Raw genomic sequence first — 22,500 nt, 5'->3', positions numbered from 1 at the left:
ACAGTTGCTGAAGTGCCTTTCCTCAGATGACTACTCTCTGACTGCCTTCCCCACCACACTTTTTTGTTTTTCTGATGGCCTCCCTTGGCCCCTGATTTCCCTTTCTGCTATTCTTTTTTTTTTTTTGTCTTAGAAGTTCAAAATTAACATTTATTCATTCATTTGACAAATATTTGTGGAGCATCTGTTATATTTCAAACATTCTTGCAGGCTCTGGGAATACATTTGCAAACATGACAGATGAATCTCTGTCCTTAAGGGTTTGGTGACGATGTGATGAAGGATGAGGGTGGAGAGTGGCAGAGGTGAGATGGCGGAGGGCCTTGTCTGCTTCTCCAAGAGGGACCGTGAACCTCCCCCCTGCTGTTCCGAGTGTCCCCGTGGACAGCAGCCTGGGCATCACCAGAGAGCTCGTTAGAAATGCAGACTCTCAGGCCCCACCTGAGAGAATCACAGAATCAGAATGTTCACTTTAACAGGGTGCCCAGGAGGGTTGTGTGCACTTTACAATTTGAGAAACCCTGGTGGAGACAGTGTGGAGCTCTTAATTCCCTGTTTTTAAACCCTGTGTTACCCGCTTCTGAGAAATCTTGGCCCCATCATCCCAGGGACATGAAAAAGACCCAAATCGGGTTGCATCAATTATGTACTCTGTTGCTCTGCATTAGTTTCATATCGTTGCTGTAACAAATTACCACAAACTCAGTGGCTTAAAACAACACAGTCTTATAGTTCTGTAGGTCAGAAGTCTGGTGGGTTCTACTGGTTTCTCTCTTTTAGGTCTCTTAAGGCCAAAATCAAGGTGTCAGTGGGGTTGGACTCTGGGGGAGAAGCCACTTCCAGTCTCCTTCAGGTTGTTGGTAGAATTCCCTTCCATGTGCTTGTAGGACTGAGGTCCTGTTTCCTTGCTGGCCATTGGCTGGGAGTCAAGCTCAGGTCCTAGAAGCACCCGCGTTTCCTGGCTCTTGACCCCCTCCACTTCCAACTATGAAAACTTCATGCTCTGAATCTCTCCTGCCTCTTCTCCCACCACATCTCTCTGACTCTCTTGCCCGCCTTGTCCACTTTTCAGGGCCCGTGTGATTATACTGGGCCTACCTGGAAAACCTTAAGTCCACCCACAAAGCCCCTTTAGCCATGTAACGTTAACAGACTCAGGCTCCAGGGATTAGGATGTAGAAATCTTTGGGGGGCAGGGGCAGTATTCTGCTCCATCTCTGAAAAAAAAAATAAGCTGTTCTCATTATTGTAATGACCTTAACATAAAAAATACATCTCTTAACAGTAAGAATGGAATGAAATATAACTCTACCCAGGAATCATTATTCATTAGTTCTAGAAAAATTATTTCAAAATAGGACCTTTTTGCCACTCCCCAGGTCTTCAATCTGCTTTCTTTTTCTTCACCCCATATGTATCTGTCTGTCTGTCTCCCCCTCTGGAAATGTGCTCCTCAAGTGGCAGGTGCTGGGTCTCATTCCTCTTTGTGTTTCCAGCACCCAGCATGGTACCTGGCACACAGTAGGTGCTTAATGAATGCAAGAGAAATAGCCGTTCATTGTTTCATGCTCAAAAATTGGTGATAAGCAGAGCTAGTGGTATTTATTTTCCTGAAGGGGCTTCTCTATTAACAATTTCAGTAAAATGTTTTAAAATCCCTTGTGTAACTCATAAGGACAGAGAGCAGAATGGTCGTTACCAGGGGCTGGGGGATGGGGGAGGGGGAGATTTGGGGAGATGTTTAAGGGTACAAACTTGCAACTAGTAGATAAACAAGTTCTGGAGAGCTAATGTACAGCATAGTGAATGTAGTCAACAATACTATATTATAAACTATAAAGTTGCTAAGAGACTAGATCTTAATTGTGCTCACCACAAGATAGAAATGGTAATTATGTGACAGGATAGAGGCATTAGCTAACCTACGGTGGTAATCAAACTGCAATATATAAACATCAAACCAACACTGGTGTACACCTTAAACATACGCAATGTTATATGTCGATTATGTCTCAATTTAAACTTGCCCAGAGTCACACAGCAGGGCAAAGGCACAGTCAGGAGTAGAGCTAGGACTTGGGCCCAGGTAGTCTGTTGAGAAAGCCTGTGATGGTTACACCTACGCCTCTTGGAGCACTCCATTGCCTTTGAAACATTTCTCAGAGATGCCATCCTTGTGCACAGCCTTGAAAGATGAATAGGGATCAGCCAGGTAGGTGTTGTGGGTGGAAGAAGGTGAGAATATGCAAGGGTGTTCTGGATTCTAGAAGCAGCCTGAACTAAAGACATGGGAGTGTGAACCGTCCTGGTGGGGATGGAGGTTTTGAGGAGGGCATGGTGGGAGAGCCAAGTCCCCGCTTTTTCTCTGGGCAGCCCAGGCAGGCGGCCCACCTACTGTAGGATCACCTGCACCCACACTGATCCCTGCTTGGAGCCTGCAGGAAGGGCTGGCTGGCTTGTGAGTGGTAGCCGCCCAAATCATGCTAGGAAGCAGTTGTTGGTTGTCTTCTGGGTCAGCTTAAAAAAATCAGTCCTGTTCCACAGACCCTCCCCGATTTCCCCAAAGCCTCTATATGTGGATTTATCCAAGTTCTTCCTGTACATAATCATGCTTCTGGCCCCATCTCTTAGAATAAGAAGTTGTTTAACACCCCCGTTACAGAGTTGCACTTTTTATTTGCCCTGAATTTGTAACCCTTCAGGGTTGGCTCTTAGTGTCTTACATTTCTAAGGTCGCTTTATCTTATTTGTGGACTGTAGGCATATCTCTTTGTAGCCTGAAAAGACCTTTTCTTAATTTGCCTTCAAAAAAAAGCCTTTCCCTTGCTTTACTCATTTTCATTGTCCCTCTTGGGGCTTATATAGGTCAGTCTCCTGTAGCTTCCTTAAGGTGGGATGGCAAGAACTTAAGTGTTACAGGTGATGAGAATGCACTGTGATTTGATAATGCAGAGGTTAGGATGACAGAATAGGGGTTTGCCATTTTCATTGTTATTTTAGTGGAAGAGCAGACAAGTGACTTTGGGGAACTTGTCTTATGCCCAATGGTTTATAGCATCCTTCCAGAAGATGTTTATCATCTTGCTAGTTCTTTCTTTAGTAAGATTCTACAGACACTTAGAACCAAGAGCTTAGAGCCTATCACTGTATAAAGAAGCATTTAATTTTTTTCGTAAAACGGTCATCTCTCAAAAAAGTCATCTACCGCTTTTCCACTCAGTCGTGTGGCATTTTGAAATCTCCCTAGAGTTGTCATTGGGCTAGCAATTAATTACCTGAAGGAATGATCGTTATCTGCAAATAGAGACATTTCTGTGCCCCCTTTTCCCTATGTGATTTATTAAAATGTGAAATAAAGTTGGTCTCTGGGGTCTCTCCTTTTTATTTCCTCATCCACAGAAGGGCCCATTTAACTAAGCCATTTGCATATATGTCACTAAACATTCCTCAAATACCGTGGGGGACACTGTTTTTAAAAGTCATCTTTGCCGTTGGAAATATTAGGAATTTAAATAGTGCTTGCTAACTTCCCTCCCTATGCTTGTCTGTATCTTACCTTCTCAGAGATTTCTGACTCATTCTTGGCATCTCTACTACAGGTAGCATTTACACCCACTGCGATTTGGAACTACATACTTGTAATCGTTGACTCAACTTTTATTTGGTTATTCTTTTTTTTTTTTGCGGTACACGGGCCTCTCACTGTTGTGGCCTCTTCCGCTGTGGAGCACAGGCTCCAGACGCGCAGGCTCAGCGGCCATGGCTCATGGGCCCAGCCGCTCCGCGGCATGTGGGATCTTCCCGGACCGGGGCACGAACTCGTGTCCCCTGCATCGGCAGGCGGACTCTCAACCACTGCGCCACCAGGGAAGCCCTATTTGGTTATTCTTGATTGCTCCTTACTTGTAGAGCTGCCTCTCCCTAGAACATTCAAGAGGAGGATGATGAAAATGGCTGCACTTCACAAGCAGCCTGTACTTTCAGAGCTTGTCATCCAGCAACATAGAACCCCAGCACTGCCCTCAGACTGCTGCCATCAGTCCACTTTTTAATATTAATTGTGCTGCTTATCCTACTCACACAGAACAGATTTCCTAAACCACAAATGAATGTTTGATTGTGCCAGTTACTTTGAAAATGAAATGATGGGGATGTTTGAGTTGGAAAGGCATGAGAAGAGTAGTAAAGGAACGTACTACTTGAGGGCAGAGAAAATAACAGAGATGCTGATTCTGGCTCCCTTTCCCCTGCCCACCACCCCCCCTTCCTAAAGCTGGGAGGGCAAGTTACTAACTGCCTGGAACACAATGCAGGTGCCTGGGTAAGGACCACAAAGAGCCCTTGGCTGGTTTGTCAGGAAACTCAACCAAGCGTGATTTCCCCAGGCCAGCTGTGGGGGACCTGGAAAGTTGGTTTTACAGATGCTTTCTTTAATCTTCTCTATAAATCAATTTGGGCCTGTTAGGATCTAGACTACTTTAGGGTAATTAACCTGCTAAAAGGCACTCTGAGGAAAATTACAGTAAAAATGCCAAAAGAAATTTTGTACTACATTGAGTTGGTCTACTCTCAGACATAACCAAGCCTGTTTCTTTGGGGATGGATTTGTCTGCCTTTTGGACTTATTTGATTTCTTTTAAAATATTACCTCCCTATAAATCCTTGAAATTTTGGTGATACAGGATGTTTGACCCTGAACTCAAAATCTCTAAAGGTTATGGTTAAAAGGGAAGCTTTTCCCCGTATTTCAATCCCTTTTCTGCAACTAAGTATCTTTCTTCTTGTTTGTTCCTAGGATGGTCCAGATACTGCCAGAGGAAACCGGACAAAGCAGGAGAGTGCATGGCTATTCAGGTTGTGGTACAGCTTTGACCACAAGTATCCTTTTAAGAGGATTCCCTGTATTTGTGCAACATCAATGATGAAATCCTCTTGTTGAGTTGTCAGTGAATGACTTCTGATGAGCAAGGAAAGATGTGTGCTTGCTGCTACAGGTGTAGTCAGTCCTCTCTTGGGACACATGCAATGATCATTCAACCACAGGCAGTCATAACTAGCATCTCTCTGGCCAAGAAGAATGTTTGCACATCATTAGGGTAGCCAGTCCACAGCCTGGTAGACTCACGTGGCACTTCAGAGCTTTGTGTCCAAGGGAAATATGCCTGTGTAGGTGAATTAGTTAAAATTCCACTTGAACCATGCTGTGGTCAGGAAGGGAAGTGGAGGTTGGCCAGTTAATCTATGTGGAGAGGATGATTCCTATTGGCTGAACCAGGTCTGGCCAAGTCTGATCCTGGCCTTAACTGGACCACATGCAAGGCAGACTCTGTTCTAGTAGATTCACTTGGCCCCAGGTGAAAAATTAAAAACCAAAAAGTTACACTTCCATGGTTTCTTAGGTTGACATAGCGGTCAAATGGGTAGGTAGCTTATATATGGTCTTTGGAGACTTTGAAAGTGTTTAAAATTTTTTTATTGACATAAAGAATACGTATAGGAAAGTACATAAATCATAATTGCTCTGCGAGTTATTGCAAAATAAGTACACTCAATACCAAACGGGTCACAAAACACAAAATTACCAATTCCCCTCATGCCGTAACCCAATTACTGCCCCTTTCTCCTCCCCAAACATAACCACTCTCCTGACTTCTAGCAACACTTAATAATATTACCTGTTTCTGAACTTTGTATAAATGTGATTATAGAGTGTTTATATTTTAGTATCTGGTTTGTTTGGCTTGACATTATTTGTGCGATTCATCCATGTTCATCTATTTTCATTGCTGTATAGTATTTCATTGTATGACTATATCATAATTTATTTATCATCCTGTTGATGAACATGTAGATTGTTTCTAATTTGGAGCTATGATGAAAAATACCGCCATGAACATTCTTATACATGTCTTTTGGCGCATGTTTACATACATTTTTGTTGGGAGTATACCCAGGAGTGAAATTGCTGAGTCATAGGACATGCAAAGGTTCAACTTTAGAAGATGGTGTCGAACAGTTTTATAAAATGGTGGTACCACTTTTCACACTTACCTCTAGCATATGAGAGTTCCATTTGCTCCACATCCTCACTGACGGTTGGTATTGCCAGTCTTGTTAATTTTAGCCCTTCTAGTGGATTTATAGTGGTATTTCATTGTGGTTTTTTTAAATGGAAGTATAGTTGATTTACATATTATATTAGTTTCAGGTGTACAACACAGTGATTCAATATTTTTATAGATGATACTCCTTTGTGGTTTTAATTTGCATTTACCTAGTGACTAATGAGGTTGAGCACCTTACCATATATTTACTGGCCCTTTGGTATGTTCCTTTGTGAAGTGCCTGTTCAAGTCTCTTACCCATTTTTCTCTTGGGTCATTGGCCTTTTTATTACCAATTTTAAGAGTTCCTTTGTATTCTAGATATTAGTATTTTGCTAGTTATATGTGATAAAAAAATATCTTCTCTACTTGTGACTTGCCTTTTCACTTTTAGATAGAATCTTTTGATGAACAAAAGGTCCAATCCAATTTCTTGATCTTATCTGTTCTGGTTATTATTGTTTGTGTTCTGTTTTAGAAATCTTTGTCTACTCCAAAGTCATAAAGCCAATTTCCTATGATATCTTCTAGGAGCTTTATTGTTTACCTTCTGTACTTCTGTGTTTGTTTGTTTTTTTTTTAAATAAGTGACAGACATGAGCAATGAAAAAGTATAGAGAAAATTTGAGATGCTCTAGATGAGGTTATCATCTTTCATCTTTCAGAGGTGATTTACCTTACATCTGGTCAGTGGCAAGGTTAGGGGAATGAGCAATTCCAGATCACTTTAATCCAATCGGGAATAAAGGTGATATGAACCTGGGCTTCAGTTCCTGTGAGGGTTAGTCTGTTTTCTGTGTGCCCTTTCTTCTAGGGTTCCAACCTAGAGCCTAGAGTATTTATGTAGACTTCCTCAGAAGACCCTGGACTCCAGTTTTTGTCAGATTCACTCTGTTTTTGTGAGTCTGCCAGATGCTCTGCTTAGCTTCTCGGGTGCTTTTAGGGAAAACGTGGCTCACCGTGTGCAGGGCTCACCTCTTGGATTTCCTTTTCCAGACTCTGGCCCTCTTCACTGCCATGGTAGCTTTCTGATGCCATTAAGCAGAAAATTTTGTTGTGTTTTATTTTCCCAGCTTTTCTAGTTAGCCTCAGTTGAAAAGATGGTTCAAATTACCTTGTTTGCTATTAACTAAAATAGAACCCCCAGGGATTTTTTTAAGTTATATGAACTTTGTCTACATTGTAATTCAGAATGCATGTTACTCACTGGGCTTGGAAAGGATGTAGAGAAAATTGGAGAGAGTTCACAGGAGAGTGACAAAATGCTAAAGTGACAGATCATTTGGACAGTAAATGAATAAGGAAACATTGAGCTTGAACTACATTTTAGACTAAATGACATTTAGGCATATACATAACATTCCATCCAACAAGAGAATATACATTCTCCTCAAGTGCACATGGAACATTCTCCAGGATAGATCATATGTTGGGTCACAAAACAAGTCTTAGCAAATTTATGAAAATTGAAATCATACCAAGTATCTTTTCCGACCACAATAGTATGAAACTAGAAATCAGTAACAGGAGAAAAACTGGAAAGTTCACAAATATGTGGACACTAAACAACACACTCCTAAACAATCAGTGGGTCAATGGAGAAATCAGAAGAGAAATTTTAAAATTATCTTGAGACTAATGAAAATGGAAACACAACACAGGAAAACTTATGGGATGCAACAAAAGCAGTTTTGAGAGGGAAGTTCATAGTGATAAGTGATACATTAAGTGATACGTTAAGAAAAAAGAAAGATCTCAAACAACCTAACTTTACTCCTCAAGGAACTAGAAAAAGAAGAACGAAGCCCAAAATTAGTAGAAGGAAGGAAATAACAAAGGCCAGAGCAGAAATAAATAAAATAGAGACTCAGAAAACAATAGGAAAGATCAACAAAACTAAGAGTTGGTTTTTTGAAAAGATGAACAAAATTGATAAGCGTTTAGTTAAACTAAGAAAAAGAGAAGACTCAAATAAATAACATCAAATGAAAGAGGAGACATTACAACTAATACCACAGAAATATATAGGCTAAGAGACTACTGTGAACAATTATTCACCAAAAATCGTATAACCTAAAAGAAATGGATAAATTCCTAGAAACATGCAACTTACCAAGACTGGATCATGAAGAAATAGAAAATCTGAACAGACCAATACAAGCAAGGACATTGAATTAGTAATTAAAAACCTCACAGCAAAGAAAAGCCCAGGACTATATGGCTTCACTGGTGAATTCTACCAACCATTTAAAGAAGAATTAATCCAGGAATTCCCTGGAGGTCCAGTGGTTAGGACTCTGGGCTCTCACTGCCGAGGGCCCAGGTTCAATCCCTGGTGGGGGAACTAAGATCCCACAAGCCGTGCAGTGCAGCCAAAAAAAAGAAAAAAGAAAAAAAGAATTAACCCTTCTCAAACTCTTCCAAAAAATTGAAGATGGGGGAATACTCCCAAATTCATTTTTTGAGGCCAGCATGGCCCTGATATTAAAGCCCACCAAGGACACTACAAGAAAAGAAAATTACAAGCCAGTATCCCTGGTGAACATAGATGTAAAAATCTTCAACAAAATACTAAAAATCTGAATTCTATAGCACATTAAAAGGATCAGACATCGTAATCAAGTGGGATTTATCCCTGGAGGATGCCACATAATCAATGTGAACACCACAGTAACAAAATAAAAATCATGTGATCGTCTCAATAGATGCAGAAAAAGCATTTGACAAAATCCAGCATTCTTTTATGATAAAAACTCTCAACAAATTAGGTATAGATGGAATGTACCTCAACATAATAAATGCCACATATGACAAACCCACAGCTAACATGATACTCAATGGTGAAAAGCTGAAAGCTTTTCCTGTCAGATCTGGAGCAAGGCAAGGGTGTACACTCTTGCCATGTCTATTCAACACACTACTGGAAATCCTAACCAGAGCGGTTAGGCAAGAAAAAGAAATAAAAGGCATACAAATCAGAAAGGTAGAAGTAAAATTGTCTCTGCAGATGACATGATCTCACATATAGAAAACCCTAAAGATTCTACCAAGAAATTGCTTGAAGCTTTTAAACTAAATCACTAAAGTTACAGGAGATAATATCAGCATACAAAAATCAGTTGCATTTCTATATACTAACAATGAACTATCCAAAAAAGAAATTAAGAAAACAAATCCATTACAGTAGCATCAAAAACAATAAAATACGGCTTCCCTGGTGGTGCAGTGGTTGAGAGTCCGCCTGCCGATGCAGGGGACACGGGTTCGTGCCCCGATCCGGGAAGATCCCACATGCCACGGAGCGGCTGGGCCCGTGAGCCATGGCCGCTGAGCCTGTGCGTCCGGAGCCTGTGCTCTGCAACGGGAGAGGCCACAACAGTGAGAGGCCCGTGTACTGCAAAAAAAAAAAAGCAAAAAAAAAACACAATAAAATACTTAGGAATAAATTTAACCAAGGAGTGAAGATCCATATACTGAAAATTAAAGAACATTGACAAAAGAAATTGAAGAAGACACAAGTAAACGGAAAGATACCTGTGTTCATGGATTGGAAGAATTAATATTGTTAAAATGTCCACACTGCCGAAAGCAACCTACAGGTTCAGTACAATCTCTATCAAAACTCTGATGGTATTTTTCACAGAAAAAAAAAACCATCCTAAAATTTGTATGGAACCACAAAAGAACCTAAATAGCTAAAGCCATCTTGAGGGAGAAGAACAGAGGTGGAGGCATCACACTTCCTGATTTCAAATTATATTACAAAGGTACTGTAATCAAAAAAGTATGGCATTGGCATAAAAACAGACACACAGATCAAAGGAACAGAATAAGAAGTCCAGAAATAAACCCTTGCATATAGAGTCAAGACCAACATGCCAAGGAAACACAATTGGAAAAGGGAAGTCTCTTTAATAAATGGTGTTAGGAAAACTGGACAGCCACATGTAAAAGAATGAAACTGGACCTCATCTTATACCACTCATAAAAATCAACTCAAAATGGATTAAAAACTTAAATGTATCCCACCCCTCCAGGAGATCGGTGCTTTGTGACCGCCTGGAGGGGTGGGATAGGGAGGGTGGGAGGGAGGGAGACGCAAGCGGGAAGAGATATGGGAATATATGTATATATATAACTGATTCATTTTGTTGTGAAGCTGAAACTAACATACCATTGTAAAGCAATTATACTCCAATAAAGATGTTTAAAAAAATAAAATAAAAAATAAAAAAAAAATTAAAAAAAAAAAAAACTTAAATGTAAGACCTGAAACCATAAAACTCCTAGATGAAAACAGAGGGGAAAAGCTCCTTGACATTGGTCTTGGCCCTGATTTTTTGTTGTTGTTGTTGTGTTTGACACCAAAAGCGCAGGCAACAAAAGCAAAAATAAACACGTAAAATTTTTTACATCAAACTAAAAAATTTCTGCAAAGCAAAGGAAACGATCAACAAAATGAAAGTCCTAGGATGAAAAAATTTTTTCTGAGCTTAGAATTCTATACCCAAACTGTTAATCAAAAATGAGCAGGGCTTCCCTGGTGGCGCAGTGGTTGCGAGTCCGCCTGCCGATGCAGGCGGCGCGGGTTCGTGCCCCGGTCCGGGAGGATCCCACGTGCCGCAGAGTGGCTGGGCCCGTGAGCCATGGCTGCTGAGCCTATGTGTCCGGAGCCTGTGCTCCGCAAAAAAAAAAAAAGAGTAAAAAAAAGGAGGGTGGCTTTCAGACATGCAAGAATTCAGAAAGTTTAGCACCGTGCAGACTCTATAAGAAGGGGGGAAAATAACATAAGGATTAAACAAAACAAAATCCAACTAAGGGGACAGTGATTTGTTATAACCCAGAAGAAGTGAACAAGATCAAAAAGAAATTAAAAGAAGATCTTTTTTTTTTTTTTGCAAGATACTCAAATGTTCTTTTCTAACAAAGTTTAAATGACATTGTATTACATTTCCTTTAATAGTATTCCAACCACTCTGCTTGGTTACAGTGAATAATATTCATAAATTACAAGTGCTGCTTATTGGTCTTTAACATTAGGCTCAGTCCATAGACAAAGCAGATATTTGCTTATTAGTTACAGAATGCAAATGTTATATATCTACAGTATAAAATTAATTATAAATAAAAATTAGAAAGGAAAAAAATTGAAAAGAGGCAGGAATGTAAATGAATTAAATTTACCATCCTTCATAAGAGGGAGCTAAAAGCCGACTACAGTTTATAAATCAGGAAATAGGCGAAAAAAACTGTATTCTATAAAGTTGTAATGGTAAATTACCAGAAAGACTGGGTGGGAGGGAGGCTTGATATTTCAATTTTGCCCTTCCAACAATCTGAATATTTAAAATCTATCTGTAAATATTTTTTCTCTTTTAAAGAAGTTGTTAGAGGGCCTTCTGTATTTGGGAAGAGCGAGCTTGTCTTTGAACTGCCCAAGACAGGGAACTAAAAGGTAGCCTCTGGGTTCACCGGAACTCTTTTGTATTAGTCATTCTGCAAATCCAGCTGCTGTCAGCTTCTGAGCTGAAGACACAAGGAAACTGATAGGCCTGTAGGGGCTGTTTCTAGGAATGAGGACAGCAGTCAGAGGGGGCTTGTTCTGCTTATAGAGGCCCAGCAGAGCCCGCACATCCTCCTTTGATGAGTAATTCCCAGTCAGAATTTTACCCAGGGCTCACCCTTCCATCTCCTGTAGAGAAGCCTTTTCTCTCTCATGCTGCTCTGAATGAAGACAGGAAGTGATGGTGCTCGGAGCAGTCATCAGCTTGGGTACAGACAGCTGTGACTCCTTCTCACCTGCCTTTAAAGTCTCTTGGCCTTTCCTGCATTTGAGGGGGCCCTGTAGGTCTCCACCTTTTCCACATTGCTTTGGCTCTGGGTATCAGAAATGGTCCCAGCTCCATCGTAATGTGACACAGGGCTGCACATTTGCCAGCACAAATATCCGTAGATTGGCAAACCCTGAGCCGGTCTCCACAGAACAGTTGACCTTCATGTTAGAACAGGGGGCTCAATTGAGGGCAGGTTTGCTTCTCAGGGGACACTGGGCCATGTCAGGAGACATTTTTGTTGTCACACCTGAGGGAAGTGTTGGGGGTACTCTAGTGGGCAGAGGCCAGAGATGCTGCTAGGCATCCTACAACGCAGGACAGCCCCCTACGACAAAGGGTGATCTGGCCCACAATGCCACTAGTGTCGAGGTGGAGAAACTGTGCTGGAGAGTCTGGGAGAGAGGCAGCAGGTAGAGGGAAGAGTAGTCCTGTATGGGAAGGTGGGAGGTTGAGGTCTGAGTGACCTTCGTGAAACCGTTTTGCCTTTTGCCGAGTCCTTTCAGGTCCTGTCCACCTCGAACTTTTCCACCATGTGACCTCTGGGGGGAGGGGACCCAGGGGCTGTAACATCTCCACTCCCGCTACACGATTTCCTGTTTCCAAAACATGAGCTGGTTGTGTGTCAAAAGCTGGAAGGCTGATCAAAACCAAAATTCTCATTCAGCATAACAAAGAAGGCAGAAGGGTGTTCTAATTAATCAGATATTCTTTTTAACTGAAAATGAGGAACCGCCAACCTGAAAGTTAACAGGTAACATTTAAGGCTGTTGGGGCATAGTTTAATCTTGGATTCAGACTGTTGCAGACTACAGGTACTTTCTGTATTGTACTGGTAAAATGGGGGAAAAGAGGCTTTTTGGGGGTAGAATGCCAGATGATTTACTCTTTGGGATTTCTAAACACATTTTGTTGGGTGTGTGTTTTCTTTGCAGGCACTTTTCCTTAATTCTCTTTTTAAAGTTACTTGAAGCCCATCCTCACACACAGTGGCCCCCCATTAACCACCACTCTCCCAGCCTGGTGTGGCTTGCTCGCTCGATGTCTGACCAGTCCCCAGGTGTACGACGTAAGTACAGCATGGCCAGGTTGCTATGGTAACACTGCAGTTCTGCTATGGCCTTTGCTTTGAATTTCTACCAAACGTGACAGAGAACAGCATCAACGTCTCCTTCTCTTAAAGATAGTTGAGGCTTCCAGCCTCCCCAGCCCCTCCCCATATACAAATGGAATTCCTGTGCCACCTCTGATAAACTGTTTTTAAATTACAAAAAATGGGTCAGATGCCAAGAACACCATTTCCTTAGAACTGCTCCCGGTTTTGTAAAGTGATTTTTAATGCTTATGGTGAGTTTTTAGTGGAATATGAGCCTAGGTAATAATGCTAATTACCTTTCCTTTTATGTTGGAAGGATACAGACCAATAGATTAAAAAGTTACTTTTATAATTTCCCATCCCATTTTATTTAATAAATCTGTCTTATTTTGAATGCTAAATAGTTTGCTCAGTTTGGACCTCTGTGTAAAGTGACAGTGTGGGCCATTTGGATGTGTTTTATCATCAGAAACAAAGGGTAGTGACTCGGCATCCTCACTTCTCCCGCTAAAGAAGCTCCAACTGATTACACTGTTGGATTTTGTTTCACTGGGCTTACGTGTTTCTTTGCCTTCTAGCTCTAGTCTCCTTTAACCAATTTCTAAAGCCTTCCTTCTTACTTAGGTTTTACAAGGGTCACTTTTCATGTGTCTGTAATAGTAAAGTAACTAACCCACTATGAAAACTTTATAAAAACCTTACCTAATCGGAAGCTTACCAACTATTCCTCACACATCAGTTAGGGGTATCTGGCCTACTGTGAACTCAGCATAAACTCAATATACTTCCAGGGACTTAAATTGAAAGTGCTCCCCTGACCACTTCCAGAGCCTGCCCAAGGTTTGCTTCCTGGGGTAATGTTTGGGCTGTGGACTCCCCACAGCCAACCCAAGATGCGGTGACTTGGGCTACAGGCAAGAACCACCCTCTATTCTGCCGTTACTGCCTTGGGCTGAGGTCCTGACTGGGGTCCCAGCCACCTCCAGACACGGAGAGGCCTGCTGCTGAGAGAATGAGAGCAAAGAGTCTTTGGAAGTTTAACTGAGGAAGCCAGAGGTGAGAGAATGGAGGGGGATCCATGTGGAGTCTAGTGCCGGGTGAGGGCATCAGATGAGCCATTCTCTGGGCTGTTTGACACACTTTGGGGTGGGCCCTCCCATCACCTGGAGGGCGTTTTATACTTCACCAGGATTCTTTGGGAGATATGGAAGATGTTCGTTATTCCTCATTTCCACTAACTGTAAATGAAATTTAGGTTTGAGAACCGCCTAGAAAACAGTGTTCTTCCACCTAACGAAAATGATCTGTGGCTATTTAAATGCACACATTCCCACGACACTCTTGCTTGCAGGTGTTTGCAGGGTTATTTCACTCCATTTCCATAGCAGCCCTCACTGGACAGCTAGTTATGTAATTACACAAACCTTCAGCTGAACAAAACTTTTGTCAATCCTGTCATCTGGAATTCAAGGGTGTGGGATTCCTTAAGCTTCCATCTGGAAATCTCTCTCCACTGGGTTTTACTACGTCCTTGTTTCTGAGTGACCTTTCCTGGGGTACTATTTGTCTGGGCTTGTGAGTTTCATCATGGAATGGGACAATATCCAGTCTTGTTTTCTCCTGTCAGTGAATTGTGGCCCTGCTTCCCACTGCGAGGGGTCAGAGTGGGCCACGCCGGAGCTTCCATCTGGGGGTTCCTCTGTGCTGCTGGGGAGGGAGGGGCTTGGCTCCATTTGCAGAATTCCCCGCACATGCAGTTGTTCTGTATTCCTCTGTGTCCCCGTGTGGCTCCTAACCTCGAAACAGCAAAATACGTGCCAGGAGAGTCTTCTCCTAAACATTGGGAGCTAAGGAGCCCTGGGAGAGAGATTTTGACAGAGATGAACAAAAACATTACTTAGCACATGTATGAACAGGAGAAATGGAACGTGCTAAAACAGGGAACATGATGTCATCTGTTGTTAAGAAAACCATCATGGAGCAGATGGAGTTTCAGGACTTTCAGAACTACTAATGGAGAGGAGGAAATTGGGGAGTTTGGACTGAGCTTTAGAATTATGCTCTGCCCGAGTCAAGGATGTTAATTGAACTGTACGTTTGCTCCCTGCCTCATTCCGGTGAGGGATGGAGGCAGCAATCAAGAGGACTTGCGTGCTTGCCTGTTAAAAAAGCCGGAGCCCTGATTAAGTGGAGTCACACTGTGGAGAGTGGAGAAGCCGACGTCACTGAGAAACAATGCAGAAAACAAGCATGTGCTTGTCACTCTTACGTGCCCAGAGATGGGCCAGAACCCACGGGTCCTCCCTAGGTCAGTGCATTTAACAGGCGTTGATCTAGCACCTCCTAAGAGGTCAGCAGCGCAAGCAAGGGCGCCAGGAAGAGGAGGAGGTCACTGCTCTTCGGTGGCTTCTCACGTAGATGGGGATCCCCAGCCCGGACACGGGAGAATCTACCCCAAACTCAGGCAGCGAGACTGAGTGGGGGCCACATGGCTGTCAGGGAGGTAGACTCAGCATCCCACACCATACACGAGGCTGAAGGACTGCAAATGCACTTTGAAGGGAGATGGGAAGTAGGAGAGAAAGAACGGTTTACGTGGAGCGGCTTGGAAGCATATGTTTGCCATTCAAGGAAGAAGCTCCCCGTGTTTGACGGCCGTGCAGCGGGGGCCCCTTGCTTTGCTTGTTAAACCATCGGAGGGTGAAAGGTTGTGCCTGACTTTACGCTGCTTCCTGACACTCTCCCCGTAGTCTCATAGTTTCAAGTGGCTGCCACTTAGCCTGCTTTGCTCAGCCTTGTCTGTTCTGCTACCACCGCTGCCTAGCATGAGATGCCCCACCAGTCCTCTTCCCGACGGGGTGATTTTTCACATTTTTTATGTGGGTAGAACCAGTCTAGGGACAGCATAAATCCTAACTCTGCTTCCAAGCAGCTGGACAGCCACAGGCAAATTCCATGGGTTCTCTCAGGTTTTCTTCTCTGTGACCCAAGTGTTTGTGCCCTTCATAGGGAAGGGGTGAGGATCAAATGAGACCTTCTGTGACGTTCCTGGCAGACGTATAATAGATGCTCGAGAAAACGTCCCCTCCCTCTCTGTCCCTTGCTTCATCCACCTGAGGGCTTCCTTCCCATCAGGGTGTTTCTGTGGGGACAGGAAGGAAATCCTAATTATGGCTTATCCTCTTCCCTGAATTGCTGACTAGGACAAAGAGTAGTTCAACTGTAAACCAGGTGGGTTTACGGTGGTTTGTACAGGGCAGGAGGCCGCCTCCACCCCCGGAAGACCTTCCCAAAGAAGAGAGGACCTGAAACCTATTTGTAGGTTTGCCCAGGGACCTTACTCCTTCCTACCTTTGTGGGTTGAGAAGCCGAAAATTGGAGCTGATCTCCCTTTCTTCCCTTTTGTCACTTTTTGTCCCCAAGCTGTCAGGCATTTAAAATCAGAACTGCTTTCTGGTGTTTGAAGTGCTGGTTCAGCAACAGCCTTACATTGACTAGCACTCTACAGTTTGCATCCAGTTATCATGCTAGAGGCTCAAGGCAGGCAAGTTTTATGATCCCTCTTTTCAGATGAGGAGCTGAGGTTGGGGTTGGCTTCAGCCCAGGAAAATAGTGGTCTTCCATTTGTTGTTGATGTTCATGGTGTTTGTTGCACGTTTCAGAACCAAGAGCCGCTGAGAGAGGAAGACTCTGATTTCATCCTGACCGAGGGCGACCTCACCTTGACCTACGGGGACAGCACAGTGACTGCGAACGGCTCCTCAAGCTCCCACGCAGCCCCCACGAGCGCCGAGGAGGTGCTGGAACGAGACCTGGGAATGGGAGAGCAGAAGGTTTCCAGCCGGGGCACCCGCCTAGTGTTTCCCCTGGAGGATAACGCGTGACTCCCCGCCCCGAGCCCTGAGTGACGGGGTAGGCCCACTGGCGGGATGAGGATGGCTGCGAGCTTGACGTGGGGCCTTGACTGAATGGAACTAAACACTTCTATTTTATTGGGATCTGAAGATATCTTCACATTTAAAATTTAACCCAAGACGCAGCTAGTGGGGCTAAAGTGTCTCTAAATCAAGACAAATGCAGACCTATTCCCACTTTGTTCACGTAGTAGTGCGCTGTTCAGAGTTAAACAAACAAACAAACTAATAGCATGCTTTAATGCTCTCTTCATTCATTCACCTGCAGATCTGAACAAGATGTGGCAGGTTGAAGAACTCCTGGGGGTTCTTCCCAGGAGAGGCTTCATATCCAGACACAGAGATGCAGGTCTAGCTGGTTGTAGGAATAGCAAGGGGGGGAACAGGCTAGAAAAAGACCGTGAAGGAAGGCAGTTGAGATTGGACCTCCAAGGATTGTGAGGAGCTGGTGTTAAACGGGCCAGAAAACATGAAAAAGCAATTTGAGTGGAGGCTCCAGCAGCGAGGCTGCGTGACTGCACCCTCCTATCAGGATTCCTGCCCTTTTTGGCTACCTGTGTTTCCTCTAGACTGAAAGTTGGAAAATATGTCCATGAACATTTCAACATGGGGGAACGAATTCCAATTCCTTCTCTGGAAATCTCCATAAAGAAGAAGTTATTGAAATGTTTGAAACCAAAGGCAAAATAGTGTTATACTGTTGTTTTTAATTAATCTGAGGACAGGAGGAACTGTTTAGAAACTGATGGTGATATCACTGCAAAAATCAGTCAGTTCTTGAAGGCTCCCATATGAGCTGACTGCCTGGAAAACGATTAATAGGACTGGGTTCTATTGTGGATTTAGAAATAACACCACAATTTGTGGGGTGCAATTTTATCTAGGGAAGAGAAGGCAGTAAGAAGCCTAAGAGGGAACAAGCTAGTATTCGGAGGGAAGAAATCTCACTGCAAACAAAACTAACTGCAAAAAAAATACAAGATAGTATTCTTACGACTGAGTAGAATTCCAAACTTTGAGCTAATAAATACATGAGATTTCAGTGGCCACATGGGGAATCAGAGGCAAGTCAATGAAAAGTTCAGCATTATTCACCTTGATGGAAGGTTCTGTCTACTGTAGACAGATTAAGAATCCAGATGTCTTGACATTGAATGCCATGTAGAGAAGGGCCATTTTCTTGGTATCTGGGGAGCCTTGCACCAGCTTAATGTGTAAGTGTGCTTTAAAATTTAGGTTTTTAGCTTGGGTTCTTTGTGGATGAGCTGTTCCACCTGCCCGCACCTGCAGTAGGTGAAATACTGAGAGAACTCTTGGAAACTAAGTTTGAGATTCTCCCCATGTCTCTATGCTTCAGTGCTAGTATATTTGAAAACCCAATTTCTAAAAAATGCTTTCATAAAATGTGGGCATTTTTCTTATTATGGCAGACAAAATAGTGGCCCAGTTCAGTCTAGGACACCCATAATGAAGTCAGTCATTTAATCTTCTTGACTCGCATTTTTAATGGTTAATTTTTAAATAAGACATTACTTGATACTTTGTTTTTGAATTGATAATTTATGCAAACCAGGAAAATTTTATTATTAGGTTAAGCCATATGAAATTGCTGACATTCAACCATTTAAAAAAAATAGGGCAATTTCATATGGTTCAATATAATATAATTGAATCATTTTTATTCCCCTCTTTCCTTCATATCTACACTAAAGTCCATTTTGATTTTATGGTCATCCATGGGCTTTGTCCTCTTCACTGCAAACATTTTATTCTAACCTACTTAAATATAAGTAAATGGAGATTTGCTAAGGCTAAAATTTAGCTAGGTTTGTAATTATGTGGTTGGATTTTTTATTCAGTGGATCAGAGTGAATCACTGACCTGTCGTCCTAATTTTGGTTTGCAAGATGTGGAGATTAATCCTGACCTTACCAGGGGTCATGGGAAGTGAGTCCACTCATCAACATGCTTCCACCTCTCAGAAGCATCATGCCTGTGCTGAGTGGCAAAAAAGTAGGCCTGAAATCACCTCACTCAAGGCTGAGTGTGTGTTGCCAGTCTGGCAGAAATCAGATCGAAACTGCTAAGTAATGGTACATCCAGCTGAAGAAAGTTCCCCTGAGAGAGTAATCCCAAGTCATCTTATAAACATGTTTGTTCTGGGTTAGGGGGATGACAGTTCAGTAGTCGAATGCTCTAGAGCACAGGTTCTCAACCCTGGCTGCACATTAGGATTACCTGGCCAGTTTTTAAAACTATTGATGCTAGGGCCCTACCCTCAGAGATTCAGATTCAGTAGGTTTGGGGTGGGGCCTGGCTGCCATGCTTTGTTCTAGATCCTCAAGGATTCTAATACACAGCTAGGGTTGAGAGTCTCTAGTCTAGAACTTGCAGTGGACCCTATTTGGAACCTTAAAGAATGGCCTAGCAATGAACGTTTTATTTTAGTTGTTAGTCATGTGGAACAAACAGTTGTTGATCGGTAATACAGACTGGGCAGCTGTGAGAGTTTCATGCTAATCTTTGCAGAAGTCAGGAATGTACCTCTTAAAGTGCAACCTAGGGCTTCCCTGGTGGTGCAGTGGTTGAGAGTCCGCCTGCCGATGCAGGGGACGCGGGTTCGTGCCCTGGTCCGGGAAGATCCCACATGCCGCGGAGCAGCTGGGCCCGTGAGCCATGGCCTCTGAGCCTGCGCGTCTGGAGCCTGTGCTCCACAACGGGAGAGGCCACAACAGTGAGAGGCCCGCATACCACACACACACACAAAAAAGTGCAACCTATAAGGTCACTTTTGAAAACCTTAGAGCGTGAGAAGGAGAGATGGGCAACTTGAGTGTATGTTTGGCGGGGGGGGATTAAAAACCTGTCATGTTTGCCCCCATCTGTGGGAAAAAAGGGGTTTTGTCTTAACTGAGCTGCAGACTAATCAAATGTGAAGGTTTCTGAGATGGTATCTTTGCAGTTTAACCTGAGATTATATTAATAGTCCCCATTGCAGTCAAGTGAACTTTCTTTCTCTTCACACTTTGCTTGTCCCCATGCCTGCATCCACGATGGACTCCTCAGGGTAAGGATGGGCCCATTTATTGCCTGAGCAGAGGCCCCGTATTAAGTGGAAAGTTGTGATCACTTTGCTGTCACGTGGGGGTGGTGTCGGTAGCAGGTGATTAAGGAGATGCAAACTTTTGTGTAGCACTGACACAGGAAAGACAAAAACGCCTGCAATTCCTTTTCATACTCTTTTTGGGGACTACAAGGAGAACTGAACTAAAGAAGGAAATTTGGAATTTAAAGAAATTTGGTATTTCTTCCTAGGAAACAGGTATAGGAAGGGCATATGTGATTAAGTGGACTCTGACCATCAGGACTCAGAGTGACCAGACAAAGCATTGATGCCCTGCAGCCCAAAATCACGCTGCGACATCAAATGTTTCATCAAGCAAACAGCAAGGCGCTCTTTACGCCGTGTTCTCTAGACCTGAAAATGTCCTTCATGGTTCAGTTGACAAAATCTCTTTAGAAAACCTGAAAAAATGTTATCTCAGCTATCCGCGAACATTTCAGTCTCGGGCAAAGAAGTAATGGTTCTTTCCAAAACAGAAGTCTGTTTCACGCACACACCTCCCAACCCCCATCATAGCTCTCCCTTTCTATGTCCAGAGTGGAAGTTAATGTTATCATGTCAGCTATTTAATGTGAACAAAATGATTGCTAAATGTAGAAACACCACTGATGCGCTCAGGGGAGGTTGCTGGCAGGGCAAACAAGCAACTCATCAGAGGGGAAAATCATCCGCTTGGAAACCTACCTTGGTACCCATTGCGAGTTCTAAGAGGTAGATCAGAAAGCTGATTTTCCCATCTGCTATAAAATGCAATCTGGACTGAGAGCATCTGGAAAGTCAGCTTTCTGATTCAGTAAGTATATGACTCCTTATTCCACTTCAGAAATGGGACACTTGACAGGTTTCGTGCCTGCTTTTTGATGTTGCTTCTGTAGGTGAATTAGTGTAGGAGCTAGTCTGTCAAATACAGTAGACTGGTATCATTGAATTCTGATCTCTTCTGTTGTTTTTTTAAATGAGAATCTGGCTCACCAGTGTCAATTGCTGCGTTCTGATACAGTAAATTGAGGGCATCTAGTGGCCAAGAGTTAGAGTTTAGAAACGACCCACCTGAATGCTGCTTTCACCATGTGGATACCTCAAAAGACCTTCCCTCTTTCTAAAACCTAATAAGAACAATCTACAGAGAAATATTCTGGAAACCAATGCTAGTGTCTAACGAGGAAAAGCAAGTAGGCTCTTTGACAAGCCTTTCAAAACGAGACCTAGAAAGAAACCATTTTTTTCCAGTTCCAAGTTTCATAAGCAGAGTTTTTATAAATTAACAAACCCATCTTGTCAGCCAGTGCTAGCAGAAATTGTAAAGAGCAAAACCAAAGTTTTTGATGTCAGTTTTATTTTTGTAAGCAGGGTATAGTCTAACCATGGCCCACATGGCACACACAGGCAGCCAGTTTTCTGCTACATGAACCTTGGAAAAGATGAGAAGGGAGGGCTGCCTGTTCTGCTGCCCTTTGTAAAGGTGTGTACCAGACATGAGAGTGCTCGGGAGAGGGAGAGGTTACCTTCTCATCCTGATGGCCACCTTTTCAAATGGGTTCACAGAACTGCCACATGTCATGGTCAGCTCAACTCTTGGCCAGTGGAAAATTATCTGGGCCTGTATGTGTTGGGGGAACTCAGGTGGAAAAGGACTTGGAAACAGCGTGAAGAACTCTACATCTGCTGTCTAAAGCACTTCAAAAAAGTTAAGATCCCAGTGTTACTGGCTGAGTATCTAGCTGCATGGACATTTGGGGGTTGACTTTAGTTGTGATTATTCCAGCTTTGGGCTTTGGAGAAGCAGTGGGATGATTTTCAGTCATGCGGGTGTTAAGTCTATGGATTTGGAATTTGTCCCTGAAATCACTCATTCGAAGTATGACTTCATGGTAGGGTCACCTCCTAGGTTTTTTATTTTTTACATAAAATACATCTGGTACTTCTTACTTAGGAAGTTTTACTATGTCTATTAAAATGATTAAATGGGAAGGCCACCAAGATTCATTTAATAGCTGAAAAGCAGTTTTTTAAATAGAATAGGATGAATTTAATATGGGCTGATGTGACCTTCTGGGGAATTTTTTTATAGAGAGCTTACTTACATACTGTAATTGGGGAAATTTTTGTCTTTTACTTCCATTCAACAGTAGCAAACTGGTGGCTTTATAAAATTAACATAGGATGTTATATAAACATGTTATATAAAATAATATTAAAGTATGTCTGACTGTGAAAAAGTGAAGACTTGGAGTTATCGGCAACCTTTATTTATGTGCAATAAGAAAAACTGGAGTTAGGCCCCCAAAGTGCTCCCTTTCCCTAGCATTTTACTTAATGTTTGCCTTTGTGTATATGTTTAGATTGATATTATAAAGCTAGCTACGTGTTTTCCTGCCTTTACTGATATTTAACACATTTTTCTCAAAGCTTTTTTTTTTAACAAAACTCA

General features: G+C 42.7%; 1 protein-coding gene across 2 annotated transcripts in view; it reads left to right on the top strand.

Moving 5' to 3' along the window:
* The window catches only part of SLC9A7 (solute carrier family 9 member A7), a gene marked incomplete at its 5' end in the record, with an annotated part of 143,545 nt that extends 126,563 nt beyond the window's left edge, over positions 1-16,982 (top strand). For both annotated transcript variants that reach the window (XM_082681446.1, XM_082681445.1), the window contains 3 exons: positions 4,796-4,878; positions 12,899-13,004; positions 16,694-16,982. In XM_082681446.1, the coding sequence (XP_082537572.1) occupies positions 4,796-4,878; positions 12,899-13,004; positions 16,694-16,915 (411 nt within the window). In that variant the 3' untranslated portion in view covers positions 16,916-16,982. The remainder of the gene's footprint in view (positions 1-4,795; positions 4,879-12,898; positions 13,005-16,693) is intronic.
* Positions 16,983-22,500: the final 5,518 nt, after the last annotated feature.

The sequence above is a fragment of the Grampus griseus genome, assembly GCF_964374135.1.
Source record: "Grampus griseus genome assembly, chromosome: X".
Taxonomy (NCBI): Eukaryota; Metazoa; Chordata; class Mammalia; order Artiodactyla; family Delphinidae; genus Grampus; species Grampus griseus.
The sequence above is the reverse complement of the archived record's forward strand: the minus strand, read 5'-3'. Positions and strand labels throughout refer to the sequence as shown.